The sequence below is a fragment of the Vidua chalybeata genome, chromosome 15 (genome assembly GCF_026979565.1).
Source record: "Vidua chalybeata isolate OUT-0048 chromosome 15, bVidCha1 merged haplotype, whole genome shotgun sequence".
Classification (NCBI taxonomy): Eukaryota; Metazoa; Chordata; class Aves; order Passeriformes; family Viduidae; genus Vidua; species Vidua chalybeata.
Genome location: NC_071544.1, coordinates 16949841 through 16977394, shown reverse-complemented (window position 1 = coordinate 16977394; position 27554 = coordinate 16949841). Strand labels below are relative to the sequence as shown.

Sequence of the window (27554 nt, the reverse complement as noted above, 5' to 3'; positions counted from 1 at the left end):
ACTTTGGAGTTTGAGGTCAGTGTTACTCCTGGTTGAAACAAATGATGAGCAGACATAATACTAGAATATTCTTTTCCTCAGTGATGTTTGCTGTCCCCACTGTGGATTAATGGTTCACCTTCTCACTGAACTGCAGCTCCTGCCTTTTGCAGGGGAATCTCCACTCCTGACTTGGCCCAGGTGTTAATGGAGTTCACTGAACAGCTCAGCATCACACTGGGCACATGAAGCCACCTCCTTGCTCAGGGGATGAGTTGTGCTGGCATCCTTCATGGATTGCTCTCAGAACTGTACAAAAAGTGATCCAGAATTTTATTTATAGAGTGGAGCCAGTTCCATAGCGTAGGCTGTTCATGGCTGTTTCTTTATTTAGTACTTGGGTGGCCTAATTCATGCTCTCCATGGCAACTAACGTTAGGTGACATCTGCTAAATATTGCACTTCAGGATTTCAGTCATGCCATATTATGTGAAGTTCATTTCTATTACTCCTAGCTGGTTAGCAGTTAAGTGCTTTTCCAGTTTCAGGGGAGATAAAGCAGAAATATAAAATATGTGTCAATTTAGAAATTAATCTCTGATGGATTACCTTTCTCTTATGTGTTGCTTCAGTGTCTGTAACACTCAGTGCATTTTTATAGGCATAATTCACTTTCCAGTTTGTCTGCACTGTCATTTTTGTCAGGAGATGTCTGTGCTGAGAACATGGGAGCAGAAGGGTCTGAATCAGGTACAACATCACAGCTTTGTAGGACAGCAGGGCAGTGCTCATGGCTGTGTTGTTGGACAGAGAGCCAGAGTGCCTGAAGATAGTGCTTGTACCCACAGGCACTCATCGGCCAGTTCTTTTTTCCCTGATTTTTGTTAAAAACATTTTCCTTTTCCCCATCCTCCTGTATCTATAAGGACTAATTGCATAACTCCATAACTGCCTTGCTGAGCTGTTTGAGTAAATGATTGCAGAGGTCCCCAACCCTCCCATTTTTCCTCAAGTCTCTTTTCTGCCCTTCTTGGGATTTGGGTTTTCTTTCCTGAGCTGGTGTCAGAGCTTGCAGCAGTGATCTCAATTCACAGGTTCTGTGTGGAACAGCTGCACTTTTCCTCTTAGGATAATTTGGGATTTTTCAGGGATATCAGAGCTATGTAATTACAGGGAGGTCAGTGTTTTCTCTTTAGTCCCATCATCTGACTAATGCCCAGTGCAGAGACTTTTGTGTGAGTGACTTAGGGCTGGCAGGGTTGGAATGCAGTTCCAGAGTGTTCACCACATCAGTGCCATGTGGATTTCTGTGGGATGTCTGAATCCTTTGTGTCCATGAGGCTTTCCAGACTTGCATATTCCCCTTCATGGGCCTGCTGACTTGTCAAACTTACTAATTAGGTGATCTCAGGTAATTCTGTTAGCAAGTTCTTTTCAGCTTGCTTTTTCACCTTACATTTTTGTTCTAACAGCTTTTAAATCCACCTTAGTTCTTCTGACAATCTCCATTTCTGTCAAGAGAACTCTTTCACTTGTTGCTTGAAAATACAAGTGCTGAGAAACTTAATTACATAGGCTTACACAGAGTAATCATAGGGTCACACACTGTAATTTATGAAAGTGGCAAAAGTTTATGTAATGTCAAAGAAGTCAAAATCACCCTTGTAATGGGGTATAGATGTTTCTGGAAGTGCAAAGGTTTGAGTTTAAATGCTCAGTGTTGGAAGAATTGTCCTTCCCTGCAGTGAGGCACCAGGAGATGTTTTTGTCTGACCAAAGCACAGCCTCCTGTAGCTCTGTTTGTAATTCCAGCTTGCCAGAGCCCCTGTGGGAATAGTCAGTGATGGAGCTGACAGAAGCCCTTAGTGGAGGATGGGCTACCTGGCAAAGCAGGTGTTGATTGAGGAGAGCTTTTATTAAGTTGGAACAAAATGATCTTGTCATGGTTTGTCTGGCGATGGGAACAGTTTTTTGTGACACTGAGCTCATATTCTGGTTTTTTGTATAAGCTGTAGGCAAAGTGAGGTGCCTTTACTGCCTCCATGTCTTCAGAATTCTGGGATTTGGGATTTCTTTGCCAGTAGCTTACAGCTGTCATTTACTAATTCAGCAATTTCCTCAATCTTGATCTGAATTTGTTTGTTTGTTTTTTTAATGTGGATCTCCTGAATCCTTTTATTTCTTTCTCACACGTTTTGGGTACTTGTGCTGGGTTTGTTACCTCGTTGTAATTATTATAATTGCCAGTGTGGTGAATGAAACTGTTGGTTATTGATTGGGATTGTGTGAGTGACACAGTAGTGTGAAACTGGGCTGGAATTTCTGTGTGATTCTGTTAGCCCTTCACCCCCTTTCTCTGCTAGTTTGCCTAGTTCTGTTTGACCCTTTCAAAGGAAGATGTGAAAAAATACTATTAATAACCAAATGAAATGTTTTCTTAGGTAAAACAAATAAAAAATGCAAACAAAACAAGCCAAGCTATTAAAAAACACTTCCTCAAACATTTCTTTTGTCCTTGACATTATTTACAAAATGCGCAGTTGCTGAAATAGAAATGATTGATTTTTTTGGAAGATGCAGCTCTGAAAAGGCAAAAGGATTTTAAGTTTGGGTAGAGCTGACTACAGTGTTTGCCACCAAGTACTAGATATGCATCAAGAGTTCACTTCCTTGTCTCGAGGTTAGTCAAGAGAATTTAAAAACCCACCCCGTGTCAGTTCAAGTAAACATCCACTTGGCATGTGACCTGACATCATACCTGCTTTGCTGTGTATTATTTAGAAACTAAACACTCTCAAACTGTTGTGTGGTGTGACTTAGATGTTCCCACAGAGCTCAGATACTGAAATCCGAGATGGTAGAAAATTTCAGCTTTGTGTTTATGCTGGGGTTATAGACCAGGCTCTCAAACCACATGATTTGGAAACTTGGTGACGTGTCCACTCTTGGTCTTTCACACAGACAAGTCACTGAAGTCAAATTCAGGTCACTGTGCTCAGCCTTTAACCATGCTCTGATAGAAAGCTTCATAAAAGAGGTTCACTATATTCTGACTAATTGGAATAGTTTCTGTAGCTTGAAACAGATGAGGGAAGGGAGAGTGATGAAGCATTTTCCTGCTTGGGAGCTTGGGCACACCTTGAAGCTCAAATGGGTTTGTGACATCTGTATCAGATATTTATGTGACACTGCCTGTTCAAGGGCACACTCAACTATTCCTCATGATTCTGTCCTGTTAATGTTTTATGTAAGGATGTAAAGCACAGTAGGAATCAATTAGAGAAAGATCAGGAGAATTTTTTCTAGTAAAGTAGCTTCTCTTCTTGAAATAATACATTATATGTAATTAAATCGAGTAATTACCCACCCAAAATGGCTCTCAAATAGTTCAATCTCTTGCTCCCACTTTTCACTTCTCCAAAACTCTCTCTTACTTATGTTGCATCCTCAACTTTATTATAGGGAAAGGATTTCAAGTGTGCTGATGGAAGTCCCTGGATCTCTCAGACATGTGGGCACACTTGTATTCTGAGATGCCAGTGCCACCTAATAGTTGCCCAGGGCATTGTATGAATCATTCTCTCATATTAGTAGATAATTCCAAGTTTCCCTGCTGATGCAGTATAAGAACTTGTGAAGATCTCTTTTTGGGACACCAGCTTTTATATATCCTAATATTCAAATTTTAAGAAAAGTCAAGACTTGTAATGTTCTTTCATTCAGAGCTGCCAGTAGTAGCAGCTCCTACACCTTGAGTGGACATGATGTTGCTTTACTTCTTAATCCCATTTTCCCTGGAAGTGTTCCAAGGAAAACGAAAACTTACTTGGAGTGTTAGCAAAGTAAATAAAACACTCTGATACCTTGGAAGAAGTTGCAGTTGCCAGAAGTGAAATGAATAGGTGTCACAGTCTTCAGTGAGGAATTACAGGCAGGTAAATGTGAAAATAAAATATTAAGAGGCTCTGCCTTATTTCTTTTTCTTGGAGAGTTGAATGTGCTTTCCACCAGAGCAGAATGGTCAGGAGAAGAGAATTTTCTTGTTCATACATAGAAATAGGCCGAACAGAGGTTGTGCAATCATCCTGAATTACTGCACTTACTCAGCAGACAGATCCCTGTGGAGGAACAAAAAGGTTTTTAAAAGGTACCTTCCAGGGTGGCCTTCCTCTGCATCAGCTTCACCTTGTCTGTCAGGCTGGGACTCAATTTTCTTAGCTCCACCGAAGGCTGATCTTTGATCTCTTTCCCTTCACTGCATCTCTTGGGCACTGAACCGTTGCTGTGCTGAACAATTACACTCAGCATCTCAATTAGAATTCCATCCCTTGAAGAAAATAGTACTTTATCTAGATCTTGATTTACTCCTTAAAATTCTTCATTTCAGCCCCAAAAATTTTTTTTTTGGGCTGAAATGAATTTTTTTTTCTCAATGAACCTAAATTTCATAGGACAGAATACCTAAGAAAGGACATTTGCTCCAATTTTCATTACTTTGGGTGACCATAATGTTTCATTTTCACCTGTGACCCCTGGAGTTGTTTACAGAGCTGTTCCATTGACATTTCATTTGAATGATTGCTTTCAAAATACATATTTTCTGCATCCCATTTTGATGCAGGGAATGTATAAAGGTCTAGACTGATGTGTAAAGCAGGGAGTGTGAGCCACAGCTCATATATAACTTTAATCAGATCTATAACAATGCAGGAATGAAGGGCATGGTTTCTCCTAGGCTCCAGACAGTGGGAAGGTACAGGCCAGTAATTCCTGAAACAAATCCAAATATAGAGTCTTTTCTCTCTGGCTTTGTAAACATTTTATTTTACTATCCCAGCTAAGCTAAGCTTGGAATCCTGTGAGTACCTAGGAATTTGTTGACTTTCTCAGTGGTAACTATTTTCCAGACAGTCATGCACTGGTGTACTGGAGTCATTGCCTAAAGTGGAAATACAGTGTCTGTACAGATATTTAAGCCCCAACTACTACTTTAAGCTGAATCTTGAGGGGTTTGGTTTTTTTTCCATCTGCATGCTCTTCTTATGAGGCACATCTTGGGGGTACCTGTCCATACCTCTGTTGTTGGGAAATTGAGGGAAATTCTCCCTGGACTGCTGGCTGAGTGTCCCTGATGTAACGACCAGGAGCTTAGAAAAGGCAAAATTGCAGCCTTCGGATCAAACAGGTGTCATGTCAGCTTCAAAAGAGTTTTTCACACACAGCTGTCACTTAACTGTAGTTATCTGGGACGTGCAGAAGGACTGGAGAGGAGAATATTCCAGCCCTGTCTTTCAAGGGTGGAGATTCACAGCTGAGATGTGCAGGAGTCCAGGGGGTGACTCCAGGTCTGCTCTGGAGCTTAGGTGGGGAGATAACCACACCCAGCTGCAGATGCAATAAAGCAGGGCTGTGGTGGAAATGTTAAACATGGATTGGAAAGGAAACTATCCATAGAAGGACTTCTGCATGTCCTCACAGCATTGTTAGACTTTATTTTTGTCCAAAATGGATGTATTGGGCACTTAAAGGTTACTATCACAATATAGCTGCGATTAATATTTTGTTATGTTTCTACATTTGCTTTTCTGTCGCCTATGTGCTGCTTTCTGTATGATGTTAAAAGCCTGATAAAGAGCCTTTATCTTCAACTTAATTGGAAATAGAACTTGATTGGCATTTTTTAAATTGAGAAATAAATGAAAAAGTGTGTGAGGGAGCTGCTTTGGTCTGGTGCAGAGAAGTCAGACCTGAAAACAAAGCCTAAGGCATGTTGAGATGGTTTTGTGAAGTGAAGTAACGCAGGAACAATGAGAGTAAGGTGTCCTGCAGAGGAATTTCAGTCCAGGTGTTGTACACACCCCTCAGTATAAGGACCCTGCTGCTTTGGTTGCATTTTCATTCTGGTATTTGGTATTTTGGTTGTTGAAGTGGAGTAGTGTTGTCTCTTCAGGGAAAATTGCCAACTTGTGTGTTCTGGTTTGTGCTCAGACTTTTGCTTCCAGGAAAAACAAGATATTACCAACATTAAGTTCTCATTAGCTTTTAAGATGGAACATTAGTCAGCAACATGCCCTTGTAGCTGAGAGCACTGAGGGTACCCTGGGCTGCATCAGGATTCCTGCTAATAATGCTGGATCATTTCCTTTCTTGCAGGTGGTATGGTCAAGAAAAGGACTACAATGTTCTAGTCATGGATCTTCTGGGGCCCAGCCTGGAAGACCTCTTCAACTTCTGTTCTCGCAGGTTTACGATGAAAACAGTACTTATGCTAGCAGACCAGGTATGTGCACACCTTGGTGGGAGCAGCTTCAGAGCCCTGAGGGATTCCTGCAGAGTGGCTTTAATAATTGATGCAGTGTTTTATACACTAAGTGAACACTTGACCTAAATGAGGACAAAGTAACGGTGGTTTCTGTGTGCTCTGCCCTACAAAATGCACCAAGTGGGAGGGCACTGCAGCTGCCAGGGCCTTTGTGCTGCTGCTTTAAGGGCAACTTCATTAAAATCTTCAGACTAATTTGGGTGGATTCACTGCCAGTATCACCCCAGGGGCTGAAACACTCTCCAGTTGTGGGTGATCTAAGTCAATGGGACCTGTGGTGACAACATGCAAGTCTGTCCCTGTGCTCTCACACCCTCCTGTAGCCCCTAGTGATGCCTCAGGTTTCAGCTTTATATTTTCACATTCTGTGCTGCTTTAGTTCTGAGCTTCATATGAGGGGCTGGTGAGCTCTCTTCACAGAGCAGGGAAACAAAACAATTCTTTCTCTAGCTAAGGGACCAAGGACAGATGATCCAAGGCATCACTAGGACCAGGCAGTGAGCTAATAATAAATAACTGCCTTGCTTGTGTGGTCCTCACAGACAGTTCTTAAAGCTGTTAGTGGAGATGCCACTCTACCTCCAACATAGCCTCTAAAACTCTCTTAAGTCTTTTTTTATAGCAGTTGATATTTTTCCAACTTGGTCATGAGAATCCAGCATTTGAAATGAGCAGCCATATTTATTTCTTACTGCTTAATAAATGGCTTGATTGTGCTTCCTTCAGCTCCTTGAAAAGCACTGAGGGTTTTTCAAGTTGAATTTTTCAATGGTAGTTGAAATTTCATCTAATATTACGTAATAGATATCAGTACCAAGTTGTCACTTAGCCAGATGCTCGTAGAATCCCAGGCTCTTGGCCAAGGAAGCTGAAGGCATTTGTCTGGAGACAAGGTCAGCTGTCCCTGTTCTCAGCTGCCTTAAGAGGGTGATGTGCTTGCTTTAGAGAGCCATTTGCCTGCTCACTTAGCCAGAGCCTGGGTGTGACAGCATCTCCAGGGAATCCACCAGGGGTTTGTGCAGTATTCCTTAGGATGTTAAACATTAACTGGCTGTCAGCTGGGAAGCAGGCAGAAATGGGGGATAGCAGTGCTCAGAAGTGGCTGTTAGGGCACAGTCCAGCAAACAGCTGTCAGGGGGGTGATGTAACAACTCAAGGCTGCAAGAGGAGTGTTTGAGGAGCTGCAGAGCTGTGCCACATAACCACAGGCCGTGATCTCACCCACAGGAAATGGGTTGGCCCTGTGTGATGACACAGATGTGCCAGAGTTTCTCCATGTCGCCAGATATTCTGGGATCAGGGTAGCCTAGATATGGCAGGATGGGCCACCATCAAGTTGTGACTTGCTCCATGGAAAACTGTTACCTGGAAAAGTGATGTTTGATGAATGAATAACCAGATGAATGAGTAACTGGGACAGGGGGAGGGAATGAGCTTTAAAATTGGCTTGTGGTAGCTCTAAAACCTTTGAAATAATGAAAAACAATTCCTTTTTAATAGGATGCTATAGTTAGAAACATGAACTTCAATATCTGGGAATTACTCAGGTATTTAATCTGCCAGTTTCTGACCAAGACTGTGGAATTTTAACATGAAAAGAAAATACTCAGACAGCATTTTAAAAAAATTGGTTTTCATTAAGCAAATGCATAAACTGAAGTTGCAGAGGAAGGTAACACTAAAAATTCATGCTTTCATTGAAGGTTTATTAAAATGTCTTGCTCTCTTTGAAATCTTACATGTTGCTGGTTTTTTTTTACAGATGATCAGTAGAATTGAATATGTGCACACAAAGAATTTTATACACAGAGACATAAAACCAGATAACTTCCTAATGGGTATTGGGCGTCACTGTAATAAGGTTAGTCCAAAGCTCTTTGTTTCCAAGCTGCAGAGGGAATGCCTGTGTGATTTGATTCCAGCTGCACAACTTTTGTAAAATCCATTGCTAAAACTGCTATTTTGGATGCTAAACCACAGTTCTTGGGTGTGAGAACTTGGTTTTCTTGCTGTCCACTTGTAAACGCTGTGGATCTCTCTCCCACCCTTGCTTGATTGCAAGATGATTTCTAGACTTGCAACAAGGTTATAAACTAACCCTAGAGAATACTCGACTACTTCTCTCAAGATGTCTGTTGTCATAGCATTTTATTCCTCTATGATAAAGTCAAATCTTATCTTTGGCTTTGGGGCTGACCTCCTAGGATGAAAACAATTTGTGCAACGTGGGAGCTCCTGACCTACCAGTCAGCAGGGCATTAAACCTTGCAGTGACAGACTGGTAAAGTCTCTTCAACCATCAGAATTGTGGATAAGACCAAGAGCCAACATGCAGATGCCTTTATAAATAAAATAAATGATGCAATTATATTGATGGAAAACTGTTAAGCTGTAGAATACCTGCTGTACAACAAAATTTTTGTCTCAGTTTACTCTGTGTGGGGAAAAAAAAAAAGCTGAGGGTGGGTGGGGGGTGGGCTGAGGTTGTTACTCTTTTTGGGATGGGTAAACATAGTCAGAAGTGCATGTTTCCTGCCTGGAAGGCAACTTTTTCATTTTATTTTTAGTTTTCTTGAGTGAAATATGCTTAATCCTGCAATTTGTATGTCGAGCTCGGGCAGACAGGCAGCATTGGCAATGCATTAAGCATGCTACTGATTAGAAATTAATTCAGGACAAACGTATGTGATCAAGCTGTTTATTGGAAGCAAGATTCCCACTTATCTTCTCTAGATGCCATCCCAGGATGTCTCATCTGGTTAGGCACTACCAGTAATCAAAATGTTTACCTTTGTTTGCCTGTATGAATGCCAACGTCAGGGCCATGAGCATTAGAAGGGGAAAGCTTGGATAATGTGAGATAACAGCTCTTGTCTGAAGAGGTGCAATGCACTGAGTGTTTAGAGACAAACATTGTTGGAAAAACTTGTAATTCCAGCTGAAAGGCAGTCTTTATGTAATCCTGTTGCTGTTAAACTTTGTTTGTTCCCAAGTTTCATACTTTCACTCTGTACAGCTCTATTTTTCTCTGCTGTGTTGAGCAGTTTAGGCTCCTTAATTCTCTGGCATGACTCAAAGTAGAACTTGAAAACTTTTATTTTTGTTTTTTCCTAGTTTTAGTTTCTGATTTCCAATTGTTCTTTTTGGGCCATTTTTCTGTACTTTTGCACAGTCATGCTAGGTTGGCATTGCTGCACTCCAGTTCATCTTGGTGTGGATTAATGGCCTAGAAATTGCTGCTCTGCTTACGTTAGAGGAGGAACGCTTTAGATTTGCATCAGCTGAAATCAAAGACAAAATTGCCTACAAACCATTTGATTTTTTCCCCTTTAGGGAGCCATGCAATGATATGGTGGTAAAGCACTGTGGGCATGGGCTTCACTTAACATTTCAAGGGGTTAGGGAGGTAGTTCCTGACCCAAGTGCAAATTAATAGTTTTACATGAGCAAAATACAGAATGGGTTCCTTCAGTTTGGAATCAAGTGCTTTGTCTAGGAAACATTTGCCACCATACACTATTTAATGTTTCTTTTTGTAACCAAGTGTAGTTTTGGGGTTTTTAGAGATGACTTTACACAGTTCAAAGAAAATCAGCCACAAAGACTAGAACAGCATGGTAATCTTGTTCCAGTAGCTTCCTGTCAGTTATATTAAAAAAAAAAAATTGATTTTTTTTTTCCCCAAATTTTAATTTGGTGACTGGGAGAAATTTTGCTCCCACCTTAAAAGATGAATTTCCAGCTCTGCTAGAAATAAGCCCTGCATGCTTATGAAAGTAAACTTTAAGGTGACTAAATGCCTTCTACCTCTTCCTTACTGAAGATTTACTTTTTCTAAGTATCTTATGGGGGAAGGGCAGTTTGTGGAACCAAAGGCTGCTTTTGTAAGCAAAAACCTGAATTTCCTTTTTTAATAGAGCCAAATGTCACCATTGCTATCCCTGGTTAAGGCAGTGCCATTTTGGAGCGGCTCACAGTTGAAATTTACCTTGTCCCATCTGTCAAATTTTCTCCTTGAAAAAAAAATAAAAAATACTACTATAAATAATCAAAATATGACTCAAAAAAAAAAAAAAAGATGGAAAGATACAATTTTTTTGAAAAGTACAGTGCTTGGTGGAAGAAGGATGGCATTTGGCTACCCTGTTCTTTCTCGAACGCCTCGGTGTTGCCTGTCTGCGCCGGCCAATGTTGCAATGTAAGCAAGACTGTTTGATGCACTGCCACCCTCTATTGTTTGTTCAGTGTTTAGAATCTCCAGTGGGGAAGAGGAAAAGAAGCATGACTGTTAGTACTTCTCAGGACCCATCTTTCTCAGGATTAAACCAGGTCTGAACTGTCTCCTATTCCAACCTCAACCCCAAATTCATGTGCTTTATTTTTGTTTTGGTTTTTTTTTTTTTTTTTTTTTTTTTTTTTTGGTTTATTTTTTGTTTTTTTATTTCGTTTTTCTGGAGAATGTAGACCTTGCAAAAGCACCTCTTATGTTGGCATTATTCAGACATACTTGGCAAACATGTAACATTACTAAGATGTTTCCCTGTGGCGCTTGTTTAAATTGTGGAATTATTTCTAAACTTTGATAGGGCTAAATGTACGTGCTTGATTTCAGGTGCAGGCTTTATTTGTGGTCTTTCCAACTCAAAAGGCAATCTCCTAAAAATGTGGTGAAGGATAGACATGAAATAGCAGGGCTCCTGCTTGCCTTGCTGAAGGTTTCCTGCAGTTCCTATGGATGCACATGGAGAAGTTCTGCTATCAATTCAGCCAGACTCCTCCCCGTGCAGTTCTCGTTCAAAATCACCCCAAATGTGTAATGAAGACTTAATATTTTCATCCATTGTGCTTAAAACCTGAAATTACTCCAACAAGCCGTGTCTTGGAGAAGCAGGAGCTTATCTTGTAGTGTCTAATGTCATATTTCTGACTCTTGAAGATGAATTGCAGAGAGAGGAGCACATTTGCCAGTTGGTAGCAGGACAGCTGGAAATTGCTGAATATGAATCACTGCTCGGGAGCTTGGCCATTGGTCCATAGCTTTCCACAGTAGTCTCCATGGATTAAATCCCCGGCGGATTCCTGCTGTATGCAAGCTGACAGGCTTCTGTTGTCTGCTTCTGAAACTTTCTTATCACAGGCACAGACTTTGATCTATTTCTCTAGCTGCTCTTGGCAAAAATCATGCCCTACTTCTCCAGTTTCCTGCTGATAGTGCAAGAAACAGAATGAAGGTGCTGTGAGGTTATCTGGGAACCGGCACTGGGACGTTCTGTGCTCATCCAAATTGGGCTGTGTCTCCCAGCTTAATTCTTTCCAGGAGGGACTCACTCCTTTGCCTTCAACCCATCCACAGGGAAATACAGACTGATCCTGAGCTAGGGAAGAGAGCAAACTTCCCCAGGGAAGCTGCTGCTTGAATAATAGCCAGTTGCAGGTCTGTGCTGTGGACCAAGTCAGAAAATGAGGGATTGCAGTCGAGCTCAGGCTTTGCTTCTAGGAAAGTCACAGCAGAGCAATCACGTAAAGCTTTATACTGTCTGCTTTGGGATTCAATATCAAATATTTCCTGGCATATCAGATGATTTCCTGGTAGCTAGGGAATATATCCGTGCTCACTGCCTATACTGGGTGCAGCACAGCCAAGACCCACACCTTGCTGAGCTGTCTGAGCAGTGGAGTTGATTTAAGAACTTGGGTTTATGTCCCTTGCTCCAAGCATTCTGGGCTTTCAGGAGGACTTTCACCTGAACAGCAAATGTAGCACTGCAGTGCCTTGTGTTTGCATGTAAATCATGGCAAGACTTCAACCCCAGGTTTTCTGCTCTGACACCAGTAGTTTAAGAGGATTTTAGCTTTGCTTTTTCCTGTCTAGGCTACTGTAGTTGGTAAATCTTCTTGAATCAGAATTCTGAACCGTAGCTACTCCGCAATTCAGAAGCTTTCAGTATCTTGGATACTTCATGCAGAGTTGAACTTCCTTGCAGTGTGCCAGTCACATCCCCCCCCACATTTCAGCCTTGGATGTATTTTAGTCTCCAGTTTGATCTTAAAGATGTATCTTCAGTTCTGGAATCAGCTTTAAGGTGATACTGAGTTGGTTTTTACTGAGACTTTATCAAACTTTAAATGTCTTCTTTCCATCATGTTCTGCCCCCACCCAAGTTAGTTTTGCAGCGCTGATCAGTTTGTAGGGATTGTAGTCCTTGGTCCTGTAGCATTAATCCAGTGTTGGAATCAGGATTTGTAGCTTGAAGTCTGAGTGCTAGAATTTGAAAGGTTCCTTATGTACTTCTTTCTGCCTCAGCTTTTTTTGCCTAGTCCTGAAATCTTGCCCAAGAAAGTACAGCCTGGATGACCCTTTGTAGGTGGGCTGGCTGGCAGCACACTGATTACCACACACTAATTACCACACACTCAGGTTGCTAAATACCAAATAATTGGGCAAGCTTGGTTATTAGAAACCCAAATTGGATCCATTCCTTGGCTCCAGCTTCCTGGCTGTGTTAAAACCAGCACGTTTGTCCTGCTGCTGTGGCAGTGTTCTGGGAGCATTAAAGTGAGCCAAGAACAAGCTGTCTTGTTTGCTGGGGAAGGTTTTGGCCTTGTGCTCTGCAGAATGGCCACTGTTCTTTGGGACAGGAGGTTGCAGGATGTGCCTGTGCCCTTAACTCTGTGTGTGTGCCCTGCTCTGGTGCCAGTGGGGTCTGGGATTTGCTTTCACACATCTTCCTCCCTCAGCTGTGCACTGCAGTCATCAGACTGCTGTAGTGATAGAAAACAGTGGTAGAACTAATCTCCAGAGGCTGAGTAGCACCATCTAATAATCCATTGCAGGGGATTGAGAAAAGGCTTGAAGTAATTCACTGTTGAATTTTTAACTGACTAGTTAAAGCTGGTTGCACCTCTGCACTGTTACTTTGCTTCTTTTAACTGTAGGCTGTTACATTGTCTGGGTGTCTTAAAACATAGCTAATGCCTAGTGAAAGAAGTTGGGGATTTGGGGAATTGGCTAGGAATCTAACCTATTTTCATTTCTCTTGAAGTTATTCCTTATTGACTTTGGTTTGGCCAAAAAGTACCGGGACAACAGGACAAGGCAACACATACCATACAGAGAAGACAAAAATCTCACTGGCACAGCTCGATACGCCAGCATCAATGCACACCTTGGCATTGAGCAGAGGTGAGTGCAACGTTCTGGAGGGTGCAGAGTGGTCTTTGGAAACTTCTGGAGAGTCTGAACTCATTTTATATGGAAAGTGTATTCATGTCTTTGCAAGTGTTCTTCCTTATGGCTGCCTGTGCAGGGATAGGGGGGAAAATCCAAGCACCTAATTTGCTTCTTGAAGAGACTGTGTGTCTTGCAGACATCAGGTGGATGTTCTGCATATTATTTTGGCTTTTTAAAGGCTAAGCCATACTTTGATGTGGCTCTGTCAGAGGCCCTTCACACATAAAATGGTGCTGACTAGCTTGAGAGGCCTTTCTGTAAGCAGAAAGGGTATTCTAAAGCTGGTGTCAGGCCTGTTTTCTCACTCTCTTCAACTTAGTAAACCATTATTTCTCCTTTTGCCTGCAAGCAAGACTTAAATACCTTCAGTCACACTGTATTTCAGTTTCATGTCTGTAGGTACGTACACATGTGTGTGGATATATTTATTAGAGCTTTGCTTAATCAACAAACACGTTTTTATCTTCTGGATCAAAGGCATTTTGTTCCTACAGAATCCTAGTATTTTCTAGTGGAGAGAGCACTTCAGGTTGTTTGGAAGTGTGGGATGCCTCTCTTCCTTACATCTGTGCCTAAAAATTGTATTGGATGACTGAAGAGCGTGGCTTTACCTCTCTTGGGTAGTTAAAGCTTCCAGGAATGTCTGTGCCTCTGACCTTTGTGTTAACCAAGATGAGAATGACAGAATTTCTCGTGGTCACCTTCAACAGAACATGTAACCCACAAACGGTGCTTTAAAATGCTCCATGTTTCCTTTTTTACTTTAATTTCTTTAAGGTTCATTCTGGGTATTTTATTGTCTGTCAGTGCCATTATTTAAACCAGCTTGGCATGTGGCTCAGGGAGATAATGACAGGTGTCACTTCTGAAATAAATGCATTTCACAGATCCCAAGCAGCTCTGGTAAGGGAATGTCTGTGCTTGCACCTGAGAGTGAAGGAGGGATCTGCAAAGGATGTTGCTTTAGAATTTAGTTGGGCATCAAAAATTGAATTTAGTTGGATTTTACACCATATCTGCTGGTAATGGGAATTCTGTTATAATTAGAAATGTAGGTTGGTGCTTGCTAAAAGCTGCTGAACTGTCTAGGTCAAGCCAGCAGTGAGGCAAAGAAGTAATGCATTCCTGTAATCAAGAGAAACCAGTTCTGGAGCTTATGGCAGAATATTTCAACCTCTAGTCCTGTACTTTTAACTGTTACAGAACATGTTTTCCTACAAGTAATGACAGCTATGCTCAAGGAGCTGTTTGCAGTGGTATTTAATAATGGAGGGGACTGTCCTCTGTTTTCCAAATCCTGAAAACTACTTTTATCAATATATTGTAATAATGGACCCATTACAGATTTACAGAACTAAATGTTTCCTACTACAAGATCATGGCATTAAACATTAAAACATTGAACTGGGTGGGAGATGGATACTCTTAATCCCTTTATTGCCTCTGAATTTACCACTGCCTTCTCAGAAAACATAATTTTATGTCATGGCTTTGTACAGGTTCACTGAATGCTGTTGGTGATTAGAATCTGCAGTTCTAATGGAATTAGCAAGTTTTGCAGACTGGAATTTGTGGGCTCAGTATCATTTTTCAGCCTTTTGTCTGTGGTTTCATGTTGCAGCTGAGATGATCTGAGGGGAGGGAACCAATCCCCTCTTCCCTGGGCATGGCAGAGCTGTTCTGGCCTTGTGCTAAAAGCTTTAGGGAGCCAAGCTGATTTTCCCCTGGGACAGCTTTGCCTTTGTTCCCCAAAGGGTCACAGAGCTGGCCCATGAGTGAGGGGGTGCCAGGCTGTTCTGGTTCTATTGGCTGGGCTAGAACACAAAAACATCACCAACTTCTTTCTTCTCCTACCAAGATCTGCAGATAGATCGGGTTAGAGCCTGTTCCCACTTCTGGGGAGCTGTTTTCCCCTCACCTTTGTGTGTAATCCTGTTGGCAGTTCCACTGTCAGCCTTTTGATCCTTGTTGGGGTAGGAGGTGTAGAGTCTGTCCTGCCATCCTGTAAATCCTTTTCTGGGTGAGAGAGCAGCAGCAAAACCCACCATAAGGGAGTAGGGAGGAGAAAAAGGAGTTATTTTCTGCCTCATATTAAATAGATGTCAGCTGCAGAGGGGCAGTCAGAGGAAAAATCTGATTTTACCACAGCTGGGAAAAGGCAACTTTGCCAAGAGGGAAAAAAAAAAAAATCCTGGAGTGTGTTTTCCACTCCAGTGAACTGTGCTGCTCTTGGTGCTCAGGAAAGCTGTGAGCAAAGTACAGTGGTGTTCATGTGGCCAGAGTGGGGAGGTGGAACATGTGCAGGGCAGAAAGCATTTGAAGGCTTTTGCATGAGAGTTTGTGCCAGTTCTCAGTGAAGTCTGTGCTGGATCACTTTGGAGTTCTCCAGCTGCCTTGGAACAGACTTTCATGGGAAGAAGGCAGAGGCACCTCTCAGATTGATTCATAAATAATGCTGCCTTTTAAAATCAGAGGCAGCTCAGGGGGTTTTGACAGAAGGCAAGGAAGAAAGGAGTGATGCCCCTTAGGGACCAGGTGGTCAGGATTGATCTCAGACTGAGCCGAGGTTCAGGGAAAAATGTGACTGACAAGATGTTACAGCCTTATTGACCTCATTAACCTCATTCTCTCTTACAATGCATCCCATGGTTCCTACAGGAAAATCTTCAGTTTCTACCCAAGCTACTTCAGGAAAGACATTTCTTTTTTTTTTCTTTTTTTTTTCATTTTCCAAAGTTTTTGTTTCCCAAATCAGTGTAATTGCAGTTGGAAGCTTAGAACACACAATACCTACAGAATATTCCTTGCTTAAAAATGAATAGGATCTCTTCCTGTCTTATGGTACTATTAAGGTTTATTCCTGAATCATTTAATTTAAATTTTTGAATGCTAGCACTGTGGAATAAAGTAAGAAATGCCAGAATTTGTAATTCCTTGTGTTTTTCCTCCTGCAGTCGTCGGGATGACATGGAGTCTCTAGGCTATGTATTGATGTACTTTAACAGAACCAGTCTGCCTTGGCAAGGATTAAAGGTAGGTTATGATGCCTTTTTTTCCCTCCCCCACCCTTTTAATATTTTTTTTTTCATGTTTGGGTAGCATGCTTCTGCCTGTCAGGTGGGTTTGTATAATGTTTAGCCTCAGTTGTACAAAGCAGCTTTTCCCAAAGCTTGATATTTATAGACTGTGGATTCTGCCTCTTACGCAGCAGGCAAAATGTGCATTGTTGGATTGTCTTAAAATTTATGCCAAACAATAGCTGACATCATCTGTGCCAGTTATTGTCCTGTTGCAGGCTGAGGTCCCTTTGGGAAATAAAAAATAACATTGTTAGTGGCTTTTTGAATTGCTGGAGAGAGCATGGAAATAATCTCTTGCCTGGCAAGTTCAGCCTCAGTGGTATCTTCAGTCCAGATTATGGCACAACTGAATAATTATTAACTGCAGCAGGCTTGTTCAGGATTTCCATGTATGGGAGCCAGCTACAAATGTGGCAGACCTTTCTTGTTTCACTTATTTAGACTCCAGTGATTGGTTTTCATGTTTGAATTGTTTTTCTTTCTTCGTGTGAGAGTTGTGTAATTCCACTGGTGTTGCAGCTGCACAGTTTCTAAAAAGGCAGCAGCTTGTGGGCCACTGGAACTCCTCAGCTGCAAATGAATGTAAAAGGTGCTGAAGCACCAGGCAGCCCTGAATGGGGGGAATGAGTGGGAATTAACACAACTTTGGCAAATGTAGCTGCAAGTCTGCTGTGGTTAATGGACAAAAGCAGCAGCTAGAACTACACGAGCTGTGCCATGTGATGGAAGCATTAGACTGCGACAAATGGTATTAAACTGTGGCCAAATCTTAATACCAGATTGACCTTCATTCTCTTTGCAATAAGTGTGTGGGACTTGGAGATTTCACATAAAATACTTACGGTTGACCAAAGGATTTCTGTCATTTTTTTTTTTTTTTTGCTGCTGTCCTTGTTAATCCAGTGTTGCACAATATCTCTTATATTGTGACCTACATGTTCCACAGGCTGCAACAAAGAAGCAAAAGTATGAAAAGATTAGTGAAAAGAAAATGTCCACTCCTGTTGAGGTTTTGTGTAAGGTAAGAGTTTCCAAATGATGTCATACTGTGAAATGGAAATTCTTTTCTTGTTTGTTGTTTTTTTCCCTAAACTTGAGCCGTTATATTAAATAGCCTCACATGGCATTTGCTGCTGAATAATACTGCTTTGGCAGGCACTGGGTGCCTTGTGTTTGGCCACCCAGCAAGACTGGGAATGTGTGTACAGGGCAGCATTTGCTGCTGCTCCTTGGCAAAGTTCATGCCACCATCATTCAGGTCTTGCTGACTGTTGGGTGTGAGAGCTCCCAGCTCTCTTACATGAGGCTTGTTCAGTTCTTCAACGTTTACAGAGCAAGTTTGACATCAGAAGTAAATAAGTAACCAAGGTGGAGCTGTCTGGCTTGCCCACATCCAATTTCTGCCTCTCCAGGAGGGTTCATATTGTCTGCCCTTACTCAAATAGTGGCTGTAGTGGAATTGGATGCAAGTGATCTTTGTTTTTCCAAGGTTTTCCTTTGAGTCTTAAGATTCCTCTTGCACTGTGGCATCCAGGTGCTTCTTAACAAAGATCCTTGAGAACACAGCAGGGCTTGTGCCCCTCAGACAGCAGCGCCAAGGATTGCACTTTCTAGTCCTGCACATCTCTATCCCCAGAGTCTGACAGCATCTGCCAAGCTGTTGAACTGTTCATGGAATGGTTTGGGTTGGAAGGGACCTTAAAAATCATCCAGTTCCAACCCCCTGCTGGGAACAGGACATCCTCCACTTGTCCAGGTTGCTCAGAGCTCCATCCAGTGTGGCCTTGAACTTCCAGGGATGTTACACCCTGTGGTTTTTTTACAGCACTGTTCTGTGTGCTATTACCTCTTACAGGCAGGCTTTCACAGAGCATTAAACGTTTAAAAATGTAAAGCAGAAAATCTTTGAACAGAGTTTTCATAATTTAAGTTTTCACACTTAATGCTTATTAACTGACCTTGTCTCTACAATGTTCAAGCAGATTATCAAGGAAACAAGAATGAATCTCTTACCAGATAATTATCATTATTTTAGAGAGTTAATAAGAACAAGATTTAATTAGGATGAATAGTGTGCTTTACAAATAAGTTAAATGTTGAAAGTTCTGGTAGCAGAGAGCTTATGTTTGCAAACCACCCATGAGGTAACAGTTCTGGGGAAGGAATGTGTACCTGAGCAAATCCACATGCTGAACTACAGAGCACATTAACAACTAGGGGCACAGTGCAATTAATTCATGCATCCTCATCCAGTTTTCCTCTGCTGTTAGAGACAGATGTACATCTTTTTGCCTTGGTTAGAAGGTTTTTGCTGCGAGCCACAGCTTGATTAACACTGTTGATTTACAGGGGTTCCCTGCAGAATTTGCCATGTATCTGAACTACTGTCGTGGCCTGCGCTTTGAAGAGGCACCAGATTACATGTACCTGAGGCAATTATTCCGTATTCTTTTCAGGTCAGTCTCCAAGTGGAAAAGTACAGAAACTTCTCAGGGATCCAGTTGGGAACTGCTCTGTGGGACTGGCACTGCAGAGAGCAGCTCCTGTGTGTGTGGTGTAGGGAGTTCTTCTGGGACTCCCTTTCATTTCAGAGCTTCAAAAGCTGTTTAAAGGAACCTGAAAATTATTGTTCAATGTTAAACATAAAGGGAAAAGATTCTCTTGTTTTTGCACTGTGTGATGTGACCACATGGTTGAGCCCATGCTTCAGGTTCTGTTGCAAGTACCATAAGTACCATAAGAAGTTGACCCCTTGGTAGAAGTCTTTGAAGCTTTTTATGTTTGGAAATTGGTGCTGGGCCCAGCAGTGGTTCCCAGGAGAGAAATTTCAGTGGAGGAGAATAGTGCTGCTTCATTGAGCTCGTTAGAGCAACTGGAACATAAATTCCACCTTGTGCAGTGAACAGCATCTGTCAAAAGAAGGGCTGGTACTGATCTCTGGAGTCTCCCCCCCAGGTTTCTGGAATCCAAAGAATTCCTATTCAATCATGTACAATACTGCAGTCTTTCCTTGAAATGATATCTATATATAAAAAAATAAAAAGCTCAGAAGCTCAGTGCAGACAGTGGGTGAGCTGGGCTGGGAGGAAGTGCTGCTTCCACAAGTGCAGACCTTTGTGTAAGCAATGAGTAAACGCTGCTGGCTGGCATTTGGGCTTGCTGCAAGAATCCCTTTAAGTTAGTAATACTTAGCATTTCTATACCATTCATAATCTCTAAAGCAGCTTAGAGAAGGAGCTATCCCTTAGTTGTGGGATTTCAGGCAGGGCTTGGTGTTAGCTCGGATGCGTTACAGCAGAACATCTCCCTCTCTTGCAGGACCTTGAACCACCAGTATGACTACACATTCGACTGGACAATGTTAAAGCAGAAAGCAGCACAGCAGGCAGCCTCTTCCAGTGGGCAGGGGCAGCAGGCCCAAACCCCCACAGGCAAGCAAACTGACAAATCCAAGAGTAACATGAAAGGTTAGTAGCCAAGAACCAAGTGACGTTACAGGAAAAACAAAAATTCCACGAATTTGGACAACGGCGGCAATTCCAAGTGTTAGATCAAGGAGGTGGTTTAAAAACTACATTTGGCTCTTAAATTCAAAAGCAAAACCAAAAGACGTCCTTGGAGAATTTGACTACTAACTTTATACCAAAATGTCCTTGTTATTCATATCATTTCTTCTGGGGATGTTGGGTCATTTTTAACCACTGCATCTTTTGCTCCCGCATTAACCACTTTCCAAAAACAAGAAACTGACTTGGTGTTGGGAATGTGACATTTTTATTTATTTTGATTTATATATATACATATATATATGTCCTTATATATGTATAAATATATAATGCAATCCAAAATCCTAGACCTAACACTTTTTAAGGGATAATTCTCATTGACTGGGCAAGGATCTAGAGACTTTGGGTTCTGCTCTGTGGCAGTTGGTACAGTGCTGTGGGTTTGCTTCTGTTCTGTATGCCTCAAACACTGGGAACAGAAAATTGTGACTGCTCTGGCTTCCTCCAGTGGGTTTACATTGAGACATTTGGTCCAGAGTTCAAGGAAGGGACCAGTGAGCTCAAAATGCCTTGTCTAAATCAAGCAGTAACCCCAAAACTGCTGTGGATTGCCAACTCACAATTTTCTGAGGTATCTGGGTGCTCTGGGGTGGGGCTTCAGGTTTCCTGATGATTTTTTGATGTTTCTAGGTTATGGTTTCAAAGGGAAATGTTGTGACATGTTCAAATGTAATTGTGTAATAACTGAAAACTGAGTTTGAAGAGACACATCAGGTTTTTTTTCCCACATGGTCTAGAAGCTTTTAAAATACTTTTTTTTTTTTTTTTTTTTTTTTGTTGCAAATGTGCTGGTGTGAGTCTGGTAAGTCCCTAGGATGAAACTGCCACATCTGTGCATTTTTCAGCCAGTCCTGCCATGAAACCAATTCCTGCAGCTGAGCTGTGGGTAAAATTGAAACTAATGAGATTGTGTGACTGAGAATAGAGAAGCAAGGTTTAAATTCTGTACTGAGGCATTGCTGCTCTTCAGTACCTCTTGTCTGTCACTTTTATATGGATAAAATTACATAGTTGCTAACATGACAATCCTGGAAATCAAAGAAATGCAGAAGTGTTTGCAATAAACTTAAACATTGTTCTTCACATATTGTGGCAACATTCAAACCTTACCAGGTGTCTTTAGTCAAAATAGCTATCAAAAAACCACATTTTGTTCAGAATAAATGAGGTATTAAAACACCTGCTGCTTTTCCCAAGATTGATGTGGTTCTTGAAAAAAAAAACCCAAAAACTCAGAGATGCCATTAAGTGTCAGATTTTTGGCATAGAGGGGCTGGATCTGACAGGCTGGAAACCAGTTCCTGCAGCTGCACCACCAGTAGCAGACTGGGTGATTAAGCACCTGGGCATGGATTGCTTCCTGAAATAGAGAAACTCTGACTGAAGTTCAGAACCCAGCCCAATCTGGGGTGTGGAGGGGTTGGCTGTTCAAGCAGGAGAAGATGATTTGAGCAAAAATGCACATTCCTCACAACAGCTCATGCTCAAAGTGAAGGCTTTGCAGGAGGTGACATTCTGTAAGTGGAAAATCAAGTTGTGAGCTGGTGAAACACAGTTTTGCTGAAGTGTTCTGAGGTTTAATGTGCTGCTCTCCTGGCTCAGACAGTCTCTGCCCAGGTGCTGTGTGTGAGGAAAGAAAAGGTCATTAAAGTGATTATCTGCCTGCACCTTGAAGTGATGCTTCAGCGCCAGAGAGCAGAGCTGAGCTCACGGCCAGGGATGAGCAGGGAAGCTTTGCCATGGAGCCTTCGACCATTTCTATTCACTGATTTACATTCCTTATCACACTGTCCTTTGGGAGAGACCCCTTGCTACAGCTAAGATGAAATTCCTGGGGTTTCAGCACAATTTCATTGGGGTTTTTTGGGGAATGACTCTCCTCTTCCCTCCCCATCACCAAGAAAGGCTTGTGACCTTTGGATTGATCAAGCTGTAATGTCAGCAGAGCATTAAAGAAGTGCTTGGCAAACATCTGAAGACTTCAGAGGTTTCATCTCTTCATCAAAGTAAAGATTTCCAGAGTCCTAAAATCCTACATGTCTTTTTGTGGGGAATTCTGCCTGTTAATGAAGATTTTTTTGAACCCAGCTAAGCTGAAGGAGGAGGCTGTGTGGCTTGCATGCTCCATCACACTGGAGAGGATGAAATACCTGATTATTTTTTCTGGAGTTCAGTTAAATTCTTTAGTAGTTGCTGTAGCAAAGGCTGTGTGGAAGTGGCTCAAAAGGCTTCTTGGTATCAATGTTACCCTCTGGTAACCCTATCCATTGAACAGGAGTCCTGCAAATAGCAATGTACAGGTGCAGATATTTGTAAAGTGCTGTTGAAGATGTGCATCTGGGCAGGGTGGGCCAGAGAAGGACAGACTCAGGTTGTTTGTCCAGTGTGCTCATTTACAGATATTCCTGACTTCCTTAGCTCAGATCCATGCTAAATCATCAATGAATCCTAGAATTTATCCAGGCTAAATAATCTGCTTGGTTCCAGAATAACCTGTTCTGTCCATGGCCTTTTTTCTCTTCAGTTTTTTTCCCCCTGCCCCTCTCTGGAACTGTGTGCAGTGTCTTTTGTAACAGCCAGATCAGCTGGTTTGGAACTTGGAGAGGTGAACTGTTCCAGCAGACAGAGCTCTGCTGACTCGGGGAGGTTGGGCTGCCTCTCTTTTGCCAGTGCAGCAGTTGTTCAGGTGTGCTTTGTAACTGTGCTTACACTCAGCTTCCCTCAGTCATAAAAGTGACTCAAGCAGTCAAACTGCAGGATAAAGACTACCAGGTCCATTTGGGAGAGGTGCTTTTAACTCCTGGCAGTGGAGATTATGCGAGGCTGTCAGCAGGTCCATTAATATTTGCTGGATGCCTGTGGTGGTGGCAGGATTGCTCAGAACAGACTGAGACTTCTCTGCTTGAGAATTAGAATTATTGACACCTGAATCCTTCTCACTTGCTTGTCTGGAGAAATGGAGAATACACAAACTTTGAGCATTTCAAACGGAGGAGGTTTTTAGGGAATTACACTGCACTTGCTGCTCCCCTTTCAATGAGATCTTCAGCCATGGTGGTAATAAAGCAATTTGAGGATCCCTCACGTAGCACAGAGATTTTCAGAGGTTTGGGTAACACCTCAGAGGGACAAGGAGCGATGATTTGGCCCCGTGTGGAGTGAAGATCTGTGGAAGAGATGCCACCATGAGCTCTCCAGCATGTTCCTCATGCCAGCAGTGCTCTGTGTGCTCTGAGTATCTCCATCTCATCTGACAGCTGTGGTTGGGCTGTGTCTTTACAGGACTTTGAAGAGACATTTTGAGTAGAATCCAGTTCTCTGTTGCTCTCTGTAGCTGGACATTCTCCTGCCCAAATTACCTTGGGTTTGAGGAGTTCTAATAGCAGCAGATCATTTGGTAGGATGTCCTTTGCCCTCAGGTTCAGGTTTCCATTTCTTGTGAAATATTCAGACTTTTGAAGCAATGAGTTGATCTATTTCTTTCCACACTCTCCTTTGTTGACTTTGTTTTGGCTGCTTTGATGGAGAAAGTGGTTCAAAAGATGAATCAGTGTTCTCTGCTGAACACACTAAATGGAAAAACAGCATAATTTTTGGTTGTGTGCATGAAGTAAGGATTAGGGAACTCAGGAGTCGCTGGGCTTTCTGTGGGAATTTGCACTTAAGTGGGAATGGCTGTCTTGATTCTGGTGCAGGATTTTTTTTTTTTTTTTTTTATATTACCAGTGCTGGATAAAGAGAATTGTCCCTCAATGCATTACACTGGGTTTGAAATGACCTGTAGCCAGTTCTGGAAGAGTTAAAGCCATTTTCTGGGTGCTCTCCGGATACATTTTGGACAGAACGTGAGACCAGTAAGACTTGTTTGCACTTGCTTCTCTCTGGATGACAGCACAAGCTATAGCTGAGGTCAGCTCTGTCTGTATTGCACTGAGAAGAGATTTCTGTTGCAAAAACTCAGAGCTGTGAATGTTGCTGTGATGAACTCGCCCATGGCCAGAACCATCCTGCCTGGAGAGCGTCCAGAACGGAAACTCGCTTGGCAAGGCCATCTTTGGTTGAGGCTGCTGTTCCTCTGTAAAGCACAGCCCTGCCACCTGAGTCACCAGAAAGGAGCACAGAGGGAGGACAGGCTTAGCCTGCAGCACCTGGTTCTTGGAGATCTGTGTGTATTCCTGTCCTCTCCCTGTCCCCCAATGTCATCTGGAATTCTGAACATTCAAGGAACTGCTGTGTGTGCGCCACCTCCCCTGTCATGTGAGTCAGCACTTGTCCTTCCAAAGGCTGAGGTGTGCTGCTTCCCCAGGCAGTGTCCCAGGTCCTGCCTTGTTGTGGCTGCCCAGGGCGTGCTGCTGTGGCTTTGTGGTGGCACTGGTTACTGTAAGGTGAGTGATCCCCTGCCTGGCCGTGTGACACTGCCGTACTGCGTCTCTGGAGAGCACCCTGCAGTCAGATGACAGCTTGACATTCAGGGATATAAACACGAGCCACTGCAGACAAGTAGAAAACAATCCTATGAAATTACATCCTGTTTCCTAGTGGCAATAACACAGCTTGTTTTCAAACTGCTGGGCTGAATTCCTGCTGGTGCATTAAGCCTGTTTCCCAGTGCAGCAGTAGGTGTGAGTGAGAGGTGTGTGAGCTCCAGAGTTGTGGCCAGTGCTGGTTACCTTTGGAAGTGGACACCAGGAACTCTGCAATTCCCAGATGGAGCAGCATTTTCCCCTTTGAATGACCATAACTGCTGTTTAATTTCCCTCCTGTGAATGCTGTTGCTCGTTTCCATCCCGTATCAGTAAGTTTGCCCTTGTGTTTATCTTGCAGGTTTCTGAGCATGACGAGGATGGGACAAAGCAGAGCAGATCGGAGCAGGACTTGTCACTCCCCAAATCCTAGAAATTTTAGTTGATACACTTGCCAGTGGCTGTGGGCAACCATTTCCTTGGTGTAAAGAACTTAATATCAGTATAAACTGGCTCTGGGCAGTGTCAGTGATGCTGCACCTTGAGTTGTAGCAGCTGTAATTGTGAATATTACTGAGATAGTGAAACATGGTGTCCAGTTTTCTATTGCATTTTTTTCAAGTGGAAAAGTTAACTAATGGTTGACACACAAGTGGAGAAAATTGTGCATATGCCAATTTTTGTTACCTTTTTACTTTGAACTACACTGCTTATGAGATCTCATTGTTTTGGAAGAATGGCATGAACAGTCTTCGGCAACAGTTGTGATAATTGTAAATGCTCACAATTGTGCACTCTTTTCTGGTTATTCCTCCCTGGGTTTTGAAAGTTGTACACTTAAAACATTCTTAAAGTTGTTGGCTTCTATGTGCAACATACCAAGCCAGCTGACATGGTAGTAACCAAAGATTCCAGTTTTTAAGCATATGAAAAGACTCTGCCTGCTTACCTGTGCTAGAAATAACAGCATCTAAAGTGAAGACTTAAGAGAAACTTAGCGACTACTAGATAATCTTTAGGACTCTGCATTAACTCTATAATGTTCTTGGTATAAAAGGAAAAACAGCATATTTGTCACGAAATTTAGTTAACATCTTACAACTGAACCTGTATGTAAGTTGCTTAGATAAATGTAATCACTGTAAACATCTATATGATCTGGGATTTTGTTTTTATTTTGAAGCGGGAGCTTTTTTGTTTACAAGTTCATTAAAAACTAAAAACTGTTTCTGTAAGGAAATGAGATTTTTTTAATTTGCCTTGTTAATTCAGTTTAAGAAATTTACATTACCCTGTTTTTAAACCAACTTTAAGGCCATTTGTTAAGCAAAAGAAGTCATATTTCTTTCTAAATCATTTTAGATTTAGTGTTGTAACTCTTCCTCATTTTGTTTTTAAATAAATTTTGTATTTTTTCCTTGAGGGGGAAGGGGCAGTCTTGCATTTTTATAACCTGTTGTTTGAGACCAGCCCTCTATAATAAGATTGGAATTTTTAAAAAGGAAATGGCATCTTTTGCAGACCCAGGATTGGCAGCCTCCAAGCACTGCCATGCCCTGCCTCGGCTGGACTGACTTGTGATTGCTGCTTTGGAGAAAAAATTGGAATGGTTTGGAAAAATTTGGATGGTTTGAAACCAAGGCATTTTCTTTCAAGTTCTTGTGAAGTGGATATGACCAGATTTCCTCTTGTTCTTGGGGGCAGCCTCGCACCATGCAGAGTTCACATTGGTTACTGCCCCAGGCTGTCTTCCTTCTCACTCCTATTCTAGCCCAGCTGAAAGAAAGAAATACTTTTATTGCTGGTAATTCTTTAACAGTGTAATTTATTCCTTTATAGCATGTCAGAATAAATTAAAAAAAAAATGTCTGAAAATGCTGCCAGATGCCTATTGTGTAAATGTTGTCTGTATGTTTGCTTTTTAGACAGTTTTCATGCATGGAGCAGAGTTCCTCCTGCTCACAGCTCATCTTTTTTACTGTTGGAAAAGATCTTTCTTTCCTTTTGAAAACCATTTCTTCGGGATCATAAGACACTGTGCACTCCTGGAATGGTGATGATGTGGATCAAGGCTCCCCTGTACTCTGTCCAAGAAGGATCTGCCCTGAGATGTTAAACTTTAGGTGGAGAACACCGTGTGCTAATAAATAATAAATGCTGGGGTAGATAATCAGGGAGGCTGCTGGGCTTCAGAGATAGCAGAGCACACTGGGCAACTCGTGAGGCACAGCAGGCTCTGCTGCCTGCCAGGTGCAGGAAGAAATGGAGCTCATTCTCCTGGCCAGGATGCTTTTCCAAACTCCTGAGTATTGCCCCATCCAAATAAGGATGGTTTTCAAGCAATGCCTCCTGTGAAAACCAGGCTGTTTGTCAGAACTGGTATCTAGAGCACTGTGAGATGTCCTTATCCACGATTTCTGCTGTCTAGGCAACGTGTCTGACAACACACGTTGGCAGGAGGGGAAGAAGCATCAATGAAATGCTTTCTTGGCAGCTGTTCTTGGAGAGGCTGCTCGGAATTGTTGTGGCATCGCTTTTCATGCTCTGACATGAGATACTTGCTGAAAAGTTGGAGAAAATAATTTGGTTTCAGGAGAATAAATTATTTTCTCTCTCTGTTAAATTTGCTCGTGACTTTGAGGGGGGTTTGGAAACTGAGCTGCTCTTGATGAGCTCTGCAAGGGAGAGCAAATAAATTTAGGGTGTCAAAATGCATTGGTTTGTAGTTTGGGGAGCTGAGAGTGCTGTGGAGGAGCCTGGAGCTCAGTCAGCCTTGCAGATGTGTGGGAACAGAATTTATTTCTGCACAGGAGCGTGGGCCAAGTGTTTTGCATCAACAGCCTGTGCCAGATGTGCTGGCCAGGGCATGAGATGCCCACCTTCCTAAAACAGGCACCAAACACCCCTTTGCTG

The 27554-nt window shown here is 42.2% G+C and overlaps 1 protein-coding gene across 6 annotated transcripts in view; it reads left to right on the top strand.

Annotated features, from left to right (window-relative positions):
• CSNK1A1 (casein kinase 1 alpha 1) overlaps positions 1-26526 on the top strand; it is a 32298-nt gene extending 5772 nt beyond the window's left edge. The window contains exons 1-10 of one of the 6 annotated variants that reach the window (XM_053956347.1): positions 7572-7708; positions 7802-7973; positions 8064-8162; positions 10547-10630; positions 13345-13484; positions 16487-16565; positions 17559-17633; positions 18962-19068; positions 19931-20079; positions 25003-26526. In XM_053956347.1, coding sequence (XP_053812322.1) covers positions 7893-7973; positions 8064-8162; positions 10547-10630; positions 13345-13484; positions 16487-16565; positions 17559-17633; positions 18962-19068; positions 19931-20079; positions 25003-25010 — 822 coding nt within the window. In that variant the 5' untranslated portion in view covers positions 7572-7708; positions 7802-7892 and the 3' untranslated portion in view covers positions 25011-26526. Of the gene's footprint in view, positions 1-6132; positions 6260-7571; positions 7709-7801; positions 7974-8063; positions 8163-10546; positions 10631-13344; positions 13485-16486; positions 16566-17558; positions 17634-18961; positions 19069-19930; positions 20085-25002 lie in introns of those variants that run through there. The other 5 variants (XM_053956348.1, XM_053956345.1, XM_053956342.1 and 2 more) reach the window with 5 other exon arrangements.
• Positions 26527-27554: the final 1028 nt, after the last annotated feature.